This window comes from Grammomys surdaster, unplaced genomic scaffold, assembly GCF_004785775.1.
Source record: "Grammomys surdaster isolate TR1022 unplaced genomic scaffold, NIH_TR_1.0 191, whole genome shotgun sequence".
Classification (NCBI taxonomy): Eukaryota; Metazoa; Chordata; class Mammalia; order Rodentia; family Muridae; genus Grammomys; species Grammomys surdaster.
Window position 1 is genome coordinate 1,898,540 of NW_021604636.1, and position 15,622 is coordinate 1,914,161.

Consider the following 15,622-nt stretch of genomic DNA (forward strand, 5'->3'; position numbering starts at 1 on the left):
AGGAGAAGGAGAAGGAGAAGGAGAAGAAGAAGAAGAAGAAGAAGAAGAAGAAGAAGAAGAAGAAGAAGAAGAAGAAGAAAACAAGCAAGCTTGGTTTCCAAATCATATCTGATACAGCTCTAGTGCCATGTGGGTCAGTAAGAGTCTATCTTTCCATCTATCTATCTGTGTAAATGAACATTAAGAAAGATAGATGAGTGGAAGGGAAGGGTAGGTGAGGACATCCCACTCAGGCAATGCCAAAAGCATCTATCATCTGCTCCCTTTGAAATCTCTTGTCAATGATAAGGCATCACTATTGAAAGCAAATGAACATTAGACTTGGAATGAGAATTGTTTCAAGTGGAAATATGAGCAAGTCCACAGTACCAACAACGACAGCAGAGCCCTACACTGCCTTTTCGGCCTTATCTCCTCCTTGGCAGAGTGCCTTAATTAAAAAGTGCCGGGAACAGAAATTAACAATAGGACTGTGACATCAACCTGAAGATACTTTTAATTTCCCATTTTATGTACAAAAGGCTTTGAAATAAAATAAAATGAACCCCCTTTTTACAGTATGTATATTTCCTTAGAAAACTCTAACCATATACTTTCAACACATCTAAGCAGCTTGCCACTTGTTTATACCGTCAGACGTCTCACCGGAGTGTTCAATTAAGGGTTGGGAGAACAAAGAACAGGGATCTCTTCCTTGTTTACTGCAACCCATTGCTCAGCGTAGTGAAGAATGAGTTCCTCATGGAACGATTTGCTTCACTTCACCACTGACATATGGCTTCCCTATTAGACTTCTGAACAGCAGAAGGGTTAAGATACAGCAGCATCAGCAAGAGAGACATGCAGCAGTGACAGCTTCGAACTCTAAGAGAACCAATGACACCATGTCGCCTGTTGAAAGCTTGCAAACTATACTTAACTGTGGTACATATTTGATGCAGTAAATACTGTGCTTAAATCATTTTCGTTGGCTCAAACATGCACCACTGGGTAAAATTACTATTTACAAAGCAGACTTTTTTTTTTAATTGACATATACTATGTCAACCTTACCAAGAGCAAAAGATGGCTAAACAATACTGCAGGAAAAAAAGCAGAACCAACTTCAGAAAGTGGCTGTGGGGATGGTATTTGGTAGTTTGGGTTTCTTAGAAAGGACTGATAGGATTTTTTTTCTTTTTTTTTTTTAACAAAGGACACTTATCAAAAAAGTTATAGTCATGCTGCCAGGACTCTGAGCATGTGATGGTCTGTGTGTGCATATGTATGCATGTGTGTATACATATATATGTATATACACGGCCATATACATATATACATATATACATGTACATATAATGAACTATGTAAAAATAAAACAACTCTTTGATGGTTGTGATTCTATGGAACATTTACAGGCACATTAAAATTCTTCTGGATGAAACACCTTAAAAATATGAATAGCTATTTAAGCACCTCAAAAAATCTAAAAACATCCTGAAATGAGAAGTAAACTCTCTCCGTGTGTGATGGGATACGGTCATGTGTGAATAAGAACTGCAGCATGCCTTCATTGAAAATAGATCTCGTTATACATAGAGAAATGTAGAATCCCCTCCTTAATCCCTCTCCCCAAACGTAAACCCAGTTACAAAAATAGTCACATATAAGAGTAAACAACCCGTGAATTTAAAAAAAAAGTGATAAAGTCACAGCACACATTTTGTAAAAATATGGCAGGTGTGGCAGTCAAAACACAAACGGTGGTGACAGTTACTGCTATCAAGTGTCACATGTTAAATTTACATAAAAATTTAACTTTCCTCCCCATTTCCATGTTCCTCTAGTCTGAGTAGCCATGGCTCTCCTCTCTTCAGCAGTGTCGCTGGTTGTGGAAACAGAAGCCTCCCGTCGGTGCTCTTCGTCTGGTTTGGTGAGTCCCAGTCTGCTGACCCGAGGTCCTGTCTTGTTATAGGCACTGACCTTAAGTATACACTTATAGAAACAGTCAGTTTGGCATAGACCTCCTGAGGGAGTCACAGATACATCACCAACACAGGCTGTAAACAGTTGATCACAAAATGGAATATTCTTTTTTTTTACTTTTTAATTTTCATTGTTATTATTATTATTTTTTTTTTACTTTTTACTTTCCCTGATATCTTTCCCCTTGTCCTCTTTTTCTGATTTGTCCTTTTCAAATTTTTCCTTCTCCGGTTTGGTCACGCTATCATAAGAAGGTGGAGAAGTGGTGGAAGGTGTCACATCAGTCTTTTCTGGAGTTGAATTCTCATTCAGTTTATCCGTGATGATGTCTTCTTTGATAGGAGTTCCCTCATCTTCTTTACCCTTGTCTTTTTTATATATAGACGAAACTTTCTTAACTTTCTGTTTCAGGAGATAGCGCCTGTATGCTCGCTGGATGACAATAGCAGACACCTCCTCTTGTTTGCGTTTCAGAGTGGTGGTAATGGGTTCATAAGAGACCTTGGAGGGATTAGAAGCCATGAACCGCTCTTCCATCTGGATCCGAAGGGCATCCATCTCTCCGCTCTCACCCAAGACCCGCTTTGTAAAAGCAAATAAGATGTCCAGGCAGTGGATGCGGTCTCCACTCACCATGGGCAGGTCCATGGCAATGAGCTGGACTTTGTTTGGCTTTGCGATGAGGAGGGGAGGATCCAGCGCAGCTGCAAAGTCAGAGAGCTTGCAGAACTCTATGAACTGAGTGGCATCAGGGTCGAACTTCTCCCAGACCTCGTAGAACATCTCAAAGTCGTCCTCACTCAGGGGCTCTGCACTTTCTTCAGTGGCAACGCTGAAGTTCTCCAGGATGACAGCGATGTACATGTTCACCACAACCAGGAAGGATATGATGATGTAGCTGACAAAAAAGAAAATCCCCACAGATGGGTTCCCACAGTCTCCCTTCACAGAGCTTCCAGGGTGATCTTTTTCAGGGTCACAATCGGGAGGTCCACTATTTAGTATAGGAGCCAGCAGTCCATCCCAGCCCGCAGAGGTGGTGATTTGGAACAGGCAGATCATGCTGTTGCCGAAGGTCTCAAAGTTGAACATGTCATCAATCCCAACTTCCCTCTTAACGTAGGCAAAGTTGGACATCCCAAAGATGGCATAGATGAACATGACCAGGAAAAGCAGGAGGCCGATGTTGAACAGGGCAGGAAGGGACATCATCAGAGCAAAGAGCAGTGTGCGGATTCCTTTAGCGCCTTTGATCAGTCGTAGGATTCGTCCAATCCTGGCCAGGCGGATGACTCGGAACAGGGTAGGGGACACGAAATACTTCTCTATCAGCTCCGCGAGAAACATTCCTGTGAAAAGACGATAGCCAATAGTGTAAATGACTGCAGTGAAGAAAAGTACTATCTAATTTACGAACTGTACATGTAGGAATTACATAAATAGCAGTACATATACATTTATCAATAATTTTACCTAATACAGTTAATTATACAGAAATAAATATGCATATACATCTATGGTTATATATGTATATATCTATGTATTGTGTATGTAAATAAACTGCGACTCTTATTCACTAAAATGACATTAGTATATTTGGTGTTATACCATTGAGTTTTTTAAATTTTAAATCAGTGGTTCTCAACCTGTGAGTTGCAAACCCTTGGGAGTTGAACTACCCTTTCACAAGGGTCGCCTAAGACCATCAGAAAACACAGGTACTTATATTGCAATTCATAATAGTAGAAAAATTACAGTTATAAGTTAACAATGAAAATCATTTTATCATTGGGGACGTCACCACACATGAAGAACTGTATTAAAGGGTAGTGGCATTAGGAAAGTTGGGAACCACCTTTCTAAATTAAAATATCTTCTATCATAGAAAGACAAACTATTAGAGGTCTAAAGATGCCACAAAGCTTAAAATGGCTAAGCACAGACATGGATTTATACTTCTAAAACACTAGGGCTATTGTTCCTGTAAGAACGATATGATGAAGCATGTAATTTTCAACTGCATATCCCAAATAAGAACTCATGAAGGTATTTCCTTCTTAGGTGGACACATATGCAGCAGAACACACAAACATGGGAGGCAGATTCACTGGGAATTGACATCCAAATCCTGCATTAATATGTCCTTATATGACAAAAACATCAACTTTGGTTTTTGTTAAATAACGTCTGCAGGATCTTCATAATAAACACAGACCCAAGTGAACTTACTTGCATAATTTAAAACTACAACAGTACTTTATTTATTGGGGAATTAATAACTGGAGCAATGACCTAACTCGCCTTAGGTAAGAACTGAGAAGTAGTGGAGAAAGGGAAGCCTCCTGCCATGTCTTCTATACCCCCAAGTCTTTCTTTAACAATTAAAAAATATTTTAATTAATAAAATATCAAAAATGTGGATATTTGTGAGATATCAGGTGATGCTTCCATACAAATATATATATATATATTGTCTGGTGTGTTAACACCCTTGTCTTGAAGCCTTCATTGTTGTAGTGAAAAGAGTCAAAATCCTTTCTTGCCATTTTAAAGTATGCAGTGTATTACTGTAATCTTTAGTAATCCTACTGTGCAGTTGCAATCCAGAACTTCTTGCTTTTGTGAAACTGTCGCTCAGTTTGCACCTCTCCCTGTTTATACTCTCCAGGATCAGCTGACCTCCCAACCATTCTCACCTCATAGGAGGTCAGGATTTTATATTCCCACATCTGTCTACCTCCTAAAACTCTGGCACGACTGTCTCTAATTCCAGTTCCAGGGGATTCAGTGACCTTTTCTGACCTCAGTGTGTCTTGTATGCATGCACACAAGCTGATACCCATACACATATGCTTTTAAAAGAAAACAAATTATATAATCTTCTCAGTGCATATACGTGCTCATATTTGCAATATATTTGTTTAAATATAGAATAGCATTGTGGCCCAAAGCTGTGGAACTTAATTAAAAATACCTTTTGTTAAAAATGCAATAATCGTGTAATCTGTTGAAAAAATGGTACAAACTTACTTGCCAAATGTGGAACTGTTATGACCTTTAATTTATACGGAACACATTATCTGAAGACTGCAAAACCATGAAGTATGCCTGGATACATTTTTCCCTCTTAGTATTTATATTCTTTTTCCTCAAATAGGCCCAACCTAGTGACTGGCACCTCATTCAATGGTAAAGCATTTGCGTAACATATTCAGGGGCCGGAGATTTCATCTGAGTATCAAGTAATTAATTATGATAGTAGTAGTAGTAACAATAATAGACAAACCTTTCTTTAAGTCCTATTATATTTACTTTTAGCATCTTATTTGATATGCTAGTCATGAAGACTTAATATATTTTGATGATAATGAATCAATTTTGGATTTCTGAATACAATGCGTACTTGTAAAAAGGAACATTGGAAATTATAGAGAGCTATCTGAACTCAAGAAAATCATGAAGCCTATGTGTGTTGTATGTATACAAATAGACATATACAGCCTATGTGTGTCATATGTACACAAATATACATATACACACGCCAATTATCAAAGAGATCAAACTTAAGTATCATCTGAGTACTTCTAAGGGTTTATGTATATGAGTGTTAGTCGTCTATTCAAAGCTGCAGTTGTCTATATTATAAGAATGTGACAGAGTACAGGAGATAATCCAAATTATAGTTATTGGTTTTTAAATGGAGGCAAGATTGTGAAAAGGAAACAAAGGCACATAATTTTATGAACAGATGAAATATCAAATAAGAAAAACCAAAAGGAATGGACTATTATTCTTGATCTGAAAAACTGAAATGATAAAACAATCTCTAACAGTTTAATTATAGAGTATTAAATACTCTTAATTTATTTTTATCTTTTTGTTTGTTTTTTGAGAGAGGGACTCACTATGTCACTCTAGGTCTCCTGGCATTTCATATCTGCCTGAACATCCTAAATATGGGGGTGACTCACATTCCCCCAGACACCCAGCACTAATAAGTTGTTGGGTAAAGCTTCCCTACTTACCTACAATGGAGAGGATGACCACCACAAAATCAAAAATATTCCATCCAATGGTGAAATAATAGTAGCGGAGGGAGATGAGCTTCAGCACACACTCGCCAGTGAACAGGACAATGAACACCAGGTTGATCCAGTACAGGATGTTGGTCATCTCCTGACTCTGGTCGTCCGTTTCCACCATCATGGTCACCATGTTGAGGCAGATGAGGATCATGATGCTGATGTCAAACACTTGTTTGGTTACAAAGTCAAAGACCATCCCTTGAAATTTGTTCTGGAAGAAATAACCCAGGCAAGGGCACTCAGAAACTCTTTTTAAAAAGTTCTCATTCAATGTATCTGGCTTCAACTTAGTAACATGAAATTTTATATTCTGTGAAAACATACCATCCTTGTGTTATCTGTCATCAGATATAAACAACTATTAAATTTGTTTCATGAAAACTATTTATGCTATAAACTTTATAAATAGGTTTAAAAAAATCTAAATTTCCTCAGTTGAATTTGTTTCATGAATATCATTCACACTACAAACTTCATAAAAAGAATTCTGAGAACAGCTGATGGTCTCGGCACCCCAAGCATCAGTACATGCTTGTGGTGAGCAGTCAGCAAGTATTTGCAGCTATAATAAATATTTTTATTTCATGTGCTGGGAGGCGAACATTAAAACTATGTTTAAAGATTGAATACATTCTTGTTCCAGATTTGCTCTTACTTTTCCCCTGCCTCATCCAACCGTATTCTCTCCTCCAAGCATCAGCGTCTTCCATTGTCAACTTTATAATAGACATATTTTAAATTATAGTTCGATAAAAAGGATGTTAGTGGGAAAACTGATGAAATTCAATCAAGTCCTATATTTTGTGATATTCTATTAAGGCTTATTTCTTAGTATGATAACGTTTTTGCGGTTGGATAAGGTATATTCCTTTCACACAGGCAAATGCATATGAAGATTACACAGAGTGAATCTCTTGCAAAAAAAATTGTCAACAAGTCATAGTTCACAACTTAGTCAGCTTTGTGCTAATTGATTTGAATCTCATTTCGCTTTTCTATCTTTTTGATATAAGGTCTCAAGATGTAGCCCTACCTGGCTTGGAATTCACTGTATAGACCAACCTCAACTTAAATTTAAGGAGATCTGGGACTGGAGAGATAGCTCAGTGGTTATCTGCCTGTTTTTGCCTCCGGAGACCTGAGATTAAAGGCAGGTTCTCCCATGCCTGGCTTGAACATTATTTTCAAGAATTTATTGGCCATATGTCTTGCTTGTGAAAGTACACGCTCACTTGTAAACAGTTGTCACGAAGAGAAAGTGTTACAGTCCATTTTGCCTCTGTCTGTTTGGAAATGCTGACACTACAGCTCAGGCCTTTGTGGAACTTCTTGAGTTCTATCTTAACTGGAATGACTGGTGCCTTGCTACCTACACATTAAAAACTTGTTCTCACAGAAGATGACACTTGCTGGCCTGTTCTCTCCACCTTAGTTTTCTACCTTTTCCCTATTTCAAGGCTTCTTTAATTTCAACAGAAAATTTTAGGCATCAATTAGCAGCTACCGTGTTTGGCTCTTTTCTCTCAATACACCTTTGGCTGCTTAGGCTGAATTCCTACTTCTTGTTTCTTCGTAAGGGTTTTTTTTTCCTCCCAGGCCTCTTCACAGACTACTTCCAATCCCAGCTTCTTGCTTTAGTCTCTATTCACTGTAATTTGTCTTTGAAAGCTTTCTGTATTCTTTTTATAGCTACCAACCTCGGAATAACACACAGATTCTATCCTATCATTTAGCTTGCTTCTCTCTTCCTATTCCTTCCATGAAATAAGTGCCACCCATTTTCTGGTGGATAACACTGCTTTAAGGTGCAGCAGTTCTGTGCCCTGAGAAGACTTTGTTCTTTCTCTCCTCACAAGATTCAGGGCATTGCATTGCAGATGATGTCCCCTTATTTGCTTTGTTTTAATTTATTCTTTCATCTGGTTTAGAGGATCCCTGGGACAAAGCAGTGCCACATTTCTCACAGACATAGCCTCCAAGGGTTGCTTAATCCTGACTCTCTTAGATGCAGCAATTGGTCTTAATTTTCTTGTCAGCAGAACTAGACAAAGCTTCTTAATCTTGCTCATGTAACATCTTAATGCAATGCTTCAATGTCCAATACTAATCCTGAGTCCCTGCCAATTTAAATTTTGGGTCACTGGATGTAATGAGAGAAACTGTATAGCCCTGAAGTCTTGGCCTGCCACAGTACATGTTTTGTATATTAATCTGAATCCTAAGCATTAATTAGCAACTCTCTGTCCCTCTGTTCTGAGGACAATTCTAAACTCAGAGAAATTGACTATTCTTTTATCTAGTATTCTTGCTTCTTCCTTTTTGTTGTTGTTGTTGGGAGGTAGATATCAAAGCCAATTAGTGTAAAGAAATTCAATAACTTCATTCATTTCACAATTTCTGGGTTCCCATACTCTTTCCTCATGTTACTCAACATCCCCTGAAGGACTCAGTTCCGTTTCTTCTCTGATCTGAACTGTCCATTCTTGACTCACATCTTGTGCAACTTATTTTGTACTTAGCCACTCTCTCCTTTCCAGAACATCTTTTGCTGTGCTTCAAACTTAATCTCTCAATTTTAGGAACCCTTAAGGATAGAGATAACTCCTATAAAGGCTGGCTGACCCATTTAATTCCTTGCATTACTGCTAAGCCTTCTTCTCCCATCCCTACCCACATTTGGCTGCTCAGTGCTACAAATGGATGTCGATGATTCTCACCCCAGGCATCCTACATTGCGACTCTGAGCCTCCTGTTGTCATAGCAACCATCCATCATTCTTGATCTTGACTTTTAGCTTCCATCTTAGACGAGCAGATCCCTTTTAACTTCACTTTGGCAACAGTTGCCAAATCCATTCACTTTCCCTCTGGTGTTGGCAACTTATGACCTCCAAATTAGCTCCAAACCTTGTCTGCAGGGCATACACCTCCATCTTTGTCTAACTTGTTGAGTTACCATCATAAAACCAAAAAGGATTGGGCCACTTTGATGGTTTTTCTGGTGGCCTTAGGATAGAGATAACTCCTATAAAGTCTGACCCATTTAATTCCTTTTAAGTCAACAGAACCCAGATGGACCCACTGTCTGTACTCCATGACTTCCCTGTCAGGGCTTTTGCCTACATAAGGCTCGATCTCAACCCATGCTGCCTCTTGACCTTCTTCATTCTTCTTGGATCCTCAGGAATGAATCATTTCAAAAAAAAATCTTTTCCTCAATTGTCAGCTCTCCCTGCCCCATTCCCCTCTCTCCCCCTCCCCATCCCTCTCTCTCTCCTTCATCCATAGGTGAATGCTTCTATTCCTTCTGAGGTGTGCTTATATTGTTCATGCAATAATTTGACAATATATTGATTAGGCCTTTGTTATCTTTGCTTTAGCAGTTCCTTCCAGTCCCAATACTCTGCTTTAACAATCATTTTCTTGATGCAACTCTGTTGTTCCCATAACAGGATTTTATTTATATTGTTTAATCTTTAATTAGATTTTTTTTTACATTTCAAATGTTATTCCCTTTCGTGATTTCCCTTCCACAAACTCCCTATCCCATCTCCCTTCCCCCTGCTTTTACGAGGGTGCTCTCCCACCCACTCCCGCTTCACCTCCCTAGCATTCCCCTACACTAGGCATCAAGCCTTCACAGGACCAAGGGCTTCCCCTCCCACTGATGCCAGACAAGGCCATCCTTTACTACATATGCAGCTGGAGCCATGGATTTCCTTTATGTGTACTCTTTGGTTGGCAATTTAGTCCCTGAGAGCACTTGGAGGTCTGATTGGTTGATATTGTTGTTCTTCCCATGGAGTTGTAAACCCCTTCAGCTCATTCAGTCCTTCCCCTAACTCTTCTCTAGGGTTCCCCACATTCAGTGTGATGGTTGGCTGCAAGCATCCACATCTCTATTGGTCAGGCTCTGGCAGAGCCTCTCAGGAGACAGCTATATCAGGCTCCTGTCAGCAAGCACTTCTTGGCATCAAGCAATAGTGTTTGGGTTTGGTGTCTGCATATGGGACAGATCCACAGGTGGGGCAGTCTCTGGATGGCCTTTCCTTCAGTCTCTGCTCCACACTTTGTCCCTGTATTTCCTTTAGACAGGTGCAATTCTGTGTTAAACTTTTAGAGATAGGTGGGTGGCCCCATGCATCATCCAGAGGGCCATGCCTAACCTCTGGATATGGTTTCTATAGGTTCTCCCTCCCCTTTGTTGGGTATTTCAGCTAATGTCATCCCTGTTGGGTCCTGGGAGCCTCTTGCTTTCCTGACATCTGGGACTTTCTGGTGGCTATCCCCAGTTCCCCATCTCCCATTGCTACACACCTCTGTTCAATTTCCTGACCCTTTGTACACCTCCCCCATTTCCTCCCATACCTGATCCTGCCCCCTTTCTCCCTTCCCCTCCTCCCTTCCTCTCAAGTCCCTCCCACCCTCTACCGCTGGTGATTATTTTGTTTCCCCTTTTAAGTAGGACTGAAGAATCCACACTTTGGTCTTAATTATAGCAAGTAAGTTTTAAACTTTGAATCTGCTACTTAGTAATTCAGATATACCACTCTTCCTAAATGCTTATTTCTAAGGATTTAGAGTATACATTTTCTCACATAGGGACTATCTTATACCCCTGTTTGCAATTACCCAGATTATATTATTTCTCTAACATTGAGTTCAGTTTTACTTTTCTTATCTTTTGTCTAATATAGTATCCCACAATCTGTGAGCTACTGGCAGATTTGCATACTGAACAATTTGTTGAGCCTAGCTATTTATTGTTGGCAATGGACTCATAAAATCTTGGAGAATACTAATTGGTCTTAAACTCGGTAATGATTTGAAAGAGCACTGAAAGCATGAAGAAATAATATCTGATGTATTTCAGAAATAATCAAAGAACTGAGCGCTCACCGAGTTCTTCAGAAAGAACTAGCAGTAATAGAAAAAATGGACAACTGGGAGAGCTATGAAACTCATGAAAGATAGACAGCATAGTCCCATTTCAAGACAAGGGAGTTGGAGAAAAGGCAAAGAGTAGTTGCATTTAAAAGCAGAAAAGGCTTGTGACTGTTTCATTAATGATTCCATTCAACCTCATTGAGCTGAATAGGCAGTGGGGTTACCTTTACCAATCAAACCACAAGGCAGTAGAGGGCATGAATTGTGTCCACATGACATATGTAAATATTTTTAATATTGTCACTACATTATAAGAATATCTCCAGTGTCACTAATTCTTTCTGATCTTCTGTCTGTCTGAGACTACAAAAAGCATTTACATTTGTTTTATGTGGTTTTATATATAATATATAATATATTAAATCATTTTGGCATATGTATATACATGGCATATATGTAGGCTATTAAGTCAGAATATAAACACGCAAATTCATAGAAATGCTGATTTCTGGAATTTTGGCTGGGGAAGGGACATATACCACCATGCTCAATGATAAGAAAGAATTCTGTTCTTACAGCAGGTCGAGGTATCGGTTTCTGCGGTTTCTTCGAGCCCAGCTTCTTCATTGCATTGTAGTATTTCTTCTGTTCTTCTGTCATAAAAATGTCTTGACCTCCAAAGTAAAGAAAGAAAAGCAAAATATTGTTATAACCATGCTCTCCAATAGCTGTAAAGTCCACCTGAATGCTTGTTTGAAAGTCAAAACTCCTGACGCTGCACTTCATATTGGCAAAGATTCACTCGGCCAACATGTTATGTACCTCAGAGCAGGCCCATCTACACACCAGAGGCTTCAAAGCAGGGTGTAGGAATTGCAAATGATCTAAACTCTTAAAAAATCATTAAATCTTAAAAGAATCTCTGAAGTTTGCATAGTTTTTCTGAGTTTTGGAGCACGAAGGAAGTAGTCTGGTGAACTTTGCTCATTCTTCCCAGCAATAAGGAAATCTGAATATACTTATCTTCTTTTTCTGTTGGTTGAAGTTATCTATGATGACACCAATGAACAAGTTCAGCGTGAAGAATGAGCCGAAAATAATAAAGATGACAAAGTAAAGGTACATGTATAGATTGTCTTCGTATTTGGGCTGGAGTTCTACCTAAAATATGAACAAAGATAAATAGTTTCATTAGAAGTACATCACAGAATCTCTAAGCATGAAACAAATAGACAGATGTCAAACAGATTTTAGGAACCCCCAGGTCTAATGGGCCAGTTGAATCCTGCAAGACTATTTACTGACTTGAGAAAATAACATACATTCCAACAACAACTGAAATGATTATAATAGTCTCACCAAATAAACCCCTACATTGTGCATGTTCTTTTCCGTAGAAAGCAAAGATCTCAACACACCATGCAAATAGGATTACTACTTCTCATGGTGGCAAAGTCAGAGTCTCCTTACCCTCTTTTCAAATAATTATTTACTATCTCTTCCTAGTCCTCATACCTGTGAAATGGAAACGCTCAAAGCCATAGCTTTTAGAGTAACTTGTGAAAGTCAAATATGCTAATATGAGTAAAAGTGTATAAGGTTTAATCGTACACATGTCCTATGTAGTCTAGAAACCACATTGTGTGTGTGCACTGACTAGGTTGGTAGGCTCTGTCCTTCCTGATAGTGGGCATACTGATCCACTCTCTCCAGTAGCTGCTGTTTGTATTACAATGATCTTCTCTCTTGTCCAGAGCTTGGAGGAAAATCACTGATGATGAAAGATTTGGTTGTAATTAAAAGTTCATGCCTCACAGGACACTTTTAACTTAGCTAATCAATCATGGGTGAGAAAGACTGCAAACTGCAGCTTATCCTGTCATGGTATCAATTGTGAGTGCCATGACCAACTTTTTTTTTAAACAAAATATGACAAAATAAACAACAAAATGATTGTAAAACTGAGTATTCTTTATTTGATGATCATTTGACTTCTCTGTATGTATGTATTTATGCCTAACAATGTAAAACAAATATTTTCAAACCTTTTAAAATGAAAGACAACACACTAGAGTAAACTGTCTAACATTAAAATCTTAAGTGAATTACTTTGTTATAAGAGAATCACACAACCCAGGTACTTCAAAAGTTCTGGTGTGTTTTTTATTCTGCAACCTAGACACCACCATCACTGGCAGCAACATTAGCCATGCCTTATTGCAATTATTTATTCTCCGTGTTTTAGAGTTCATGCCTAGAGTTGGTGGATTCTTGAACAGTAAGATTATTTTGTACTGATTTTAAATTGACAAACAAAATTGTGGTGTGTGTGCAGTCTCCTTGCCTTAATGTGTCCACATTTATGTCTATCACTATATAATATTTATTTGTTGCATTTATTTTTTCAGTTAATTCAAGTTCTTGTCATTTCAAAATCTTTTGTACTTAAATTGACTGTCCTATAAAGTTGTACATGAGTATAAAAGCAAATAGCAAATAATATCTTGAACTTTATTAAATAATGTGATAATACCCACTAGTAGTGGTGGTGGTAGTATATGTGTGTGTGTCTGTGTGTGTGCACGCACTTGTGTGTGTGTGTGTGTATCAGAGGACAACTTTTAGGAGACAGTTCTCCTATTCAAATATGTGGGTAGTGGGAATTGAACTCAAACTATCAGGCTTGGCAGCAAGCGCCTTTACCCACTGAGCCATCTTGGTGGCCCCCAACTACATTATAAAGAATACATACTCATATTTTTCTCCACTACCAGCATGAAATAGAGAAATAGAGTTCTTATTGGTTTTTATTCTTGGCAACACTTGAAATTATCAAACTTTAGTAGTGTCAGTCACATTTTGATTTGAATTTGTATGTTCATGATGACTAATGAAAGCAAAAGCCAGAACTTGGTGTGGTGGCACAGCGTGGTGGCACAGCCTTTAACCCCATCACTCAGGAGGCAGAGGCAGGTGAATTTCTGAGTCAAGACCAGCTTGATCTACATAGAAAGTTCCTGGTCAGCCAAGGTTCCACAGTGAGACCTTGACCCAAATAAGTAAATGACATTACATTCAAATGAACGTTAAAAATAAAAAAGAGCCAAAAACGCTTTCTCATAATTGCAGTGGTCTATTGCCTTTCCTTGTCTACAATATGCTTGGGCATGAGGGCTTCTGTAGCACACAGTTTTTCTAGGTTTCTAAGGAAGAGAAGCAAAGTAAGCTGTGGGCCATCTTGGTTGTTGCTAAAGGTAGAAATAGCTTCGAGTAAACTAATCCAAGAGGTAGAGACAGAGCTCCTGCAGAAACCATTATAACACAGTTTCAAGTCAGAGTTTGAGAAGGTTCCTCCATTGAATATGTTGACCATCTTTGCTTTCAGCAATGGATTGAGTTAGTAGCAAGCATATGAGGCTACTATGCAAATTAAAGGAGATAATATGAGGTAACCCTTGGTATCCTGATTCAGAAAACACCTACAGCTGAAGTTGCTGATGCCATGCAGGGCTTTTTAGCATCTTCTTCTCTGCTGGTCTTATATTCTCTCTTTTTATAAGATTGAAAGAACAATTCAGGAATTTTTAATTTGGAGAGCTAATTGCCAGTACAGGGAAATGTCAATTTGAGAGGAATCTGGAGGCTCTAAAAAACCAGAAACAATTGCAAAATGCCACTTTCTTTGGGTCAATTATATGAAATTAATAAAAATCAAAGCAGAAACTTCCTGTGTTCCTAAGGTAGATTTTGCATGTCCCTGCCTTCTCTCACACACTTCCCCTCTTGGTAGGAGATACTATTAAGTTATGGCTTCTTTGTTTTGCTTCCTGTGTTCCCCACTGTTAGTCATCATTAGTCATATCCGTCCTCACCGAAGATCAAATGCTGGAGGAAACTTAAGGGCAGATCAAGAAAATTGCCCTGAGGATTCCTCTTCACAGAAATTAGACATCTCATTTTGAAAGTACATTTCATAAAAATTTAAGCACCAAGGCCCAAGCTTACAAGAAAAGACCAAAAAGAAAAGGAAAAAAATCACAATCAGGAGTTGGAGAGAAGCCCAGTTGTCAGGCATTTATTGCAGGGCCAGAGAGATAACTCAGTGGTTAAGAACATTGGCTCCTCTTCCAGAAGTCCTAAATTCCAATCCCAGTGACCACATGATAGCTCACAACCATTTATAATGAGATATGATGCCCTCTTCTGACATGCAGATAGAACACTCATATACATAAAATAAATAAATCTTTTAACAAAAAGAATATTTGTTGCTCTTCCAGTGGACCAGAGCTCAATTCCCAGCACTCACATGGTGGCTAACAACAGTCTGTAACTCCAGTTCCAGGGGATCTGAAACCCTCTTCTGGCCTTTTGGGCAGCAGGAACACATAAGACACACAGACATACAGGGCAAAAACACTCACATCTATCAAATAAGTCTTCAAAGAACATATAGTGAGTCAAGAAAACCTTTCTAATTAAAAATTGAAAAAACTGGCCAGCTTCAATTTTTTGACTTCTAGTTAGTTTAAAGAAGGTTCCTATGAAACCTTTTCACATGATAAGGAATCTTAACTCTAACTGAAGAACGGAATCCCCAACAAAAATTTTTTGAAAGAATTAATGTAACAAAGATACTTTAGTAAAAATAGTTGTGTTCTATACTTTGATCTATAGTTATATGTG

At 38.5% G+C, this 15,622-nt stretch overlaps 1 protein-coding gene across 13 annotated transcripts in view; it reads right to left on the minus strand.

Moving 5' to 3' along the window:
• Positions 1 to 451: 451 nt before the first annotated feature.
• Positions 452 to 15,622, minus strand: part of Scn2a (sodium voltage-gated channel alpha subunit 2) — a 79,071-nt gene continuing 63,900 nt past the window's right edge. For 7 of the 13 annotated variants that reach the window (XM_028769111.1, XM_028769109.1, XM_028769107.1 and 4 more), the window contains 4 exons: positions 11,960 to 12,093; positions 11,513 to 11,617; positions 5,991 to 6,261; positions 452 to 3,314 (listed from right to left, as the gene is read on the minus strand). In XM_028769111.1, the coding sequence (XP_028624944.1) occupies positions 2,119 to 3,314; positions 5,991 to 6,261; positions 11,513 to 11,617; positions 11,960 to 12,093 (1,706 nt within the window). In that variant the 3' untranslated portion in view covers positions 452 to 2,118. Of the gene's footprint in view, positions 3,315 to 5,990; positions 6,262 to 11,512; positions 11,618 to 11,959; positions 12,098 to 15,622 lie in introns of all 13 variants that reach the window. The other 6 variants (XM_028769113.1, XM_028769106.1, XM_028769102.1 and 3 more) reach the window with 1 other exon arrangement.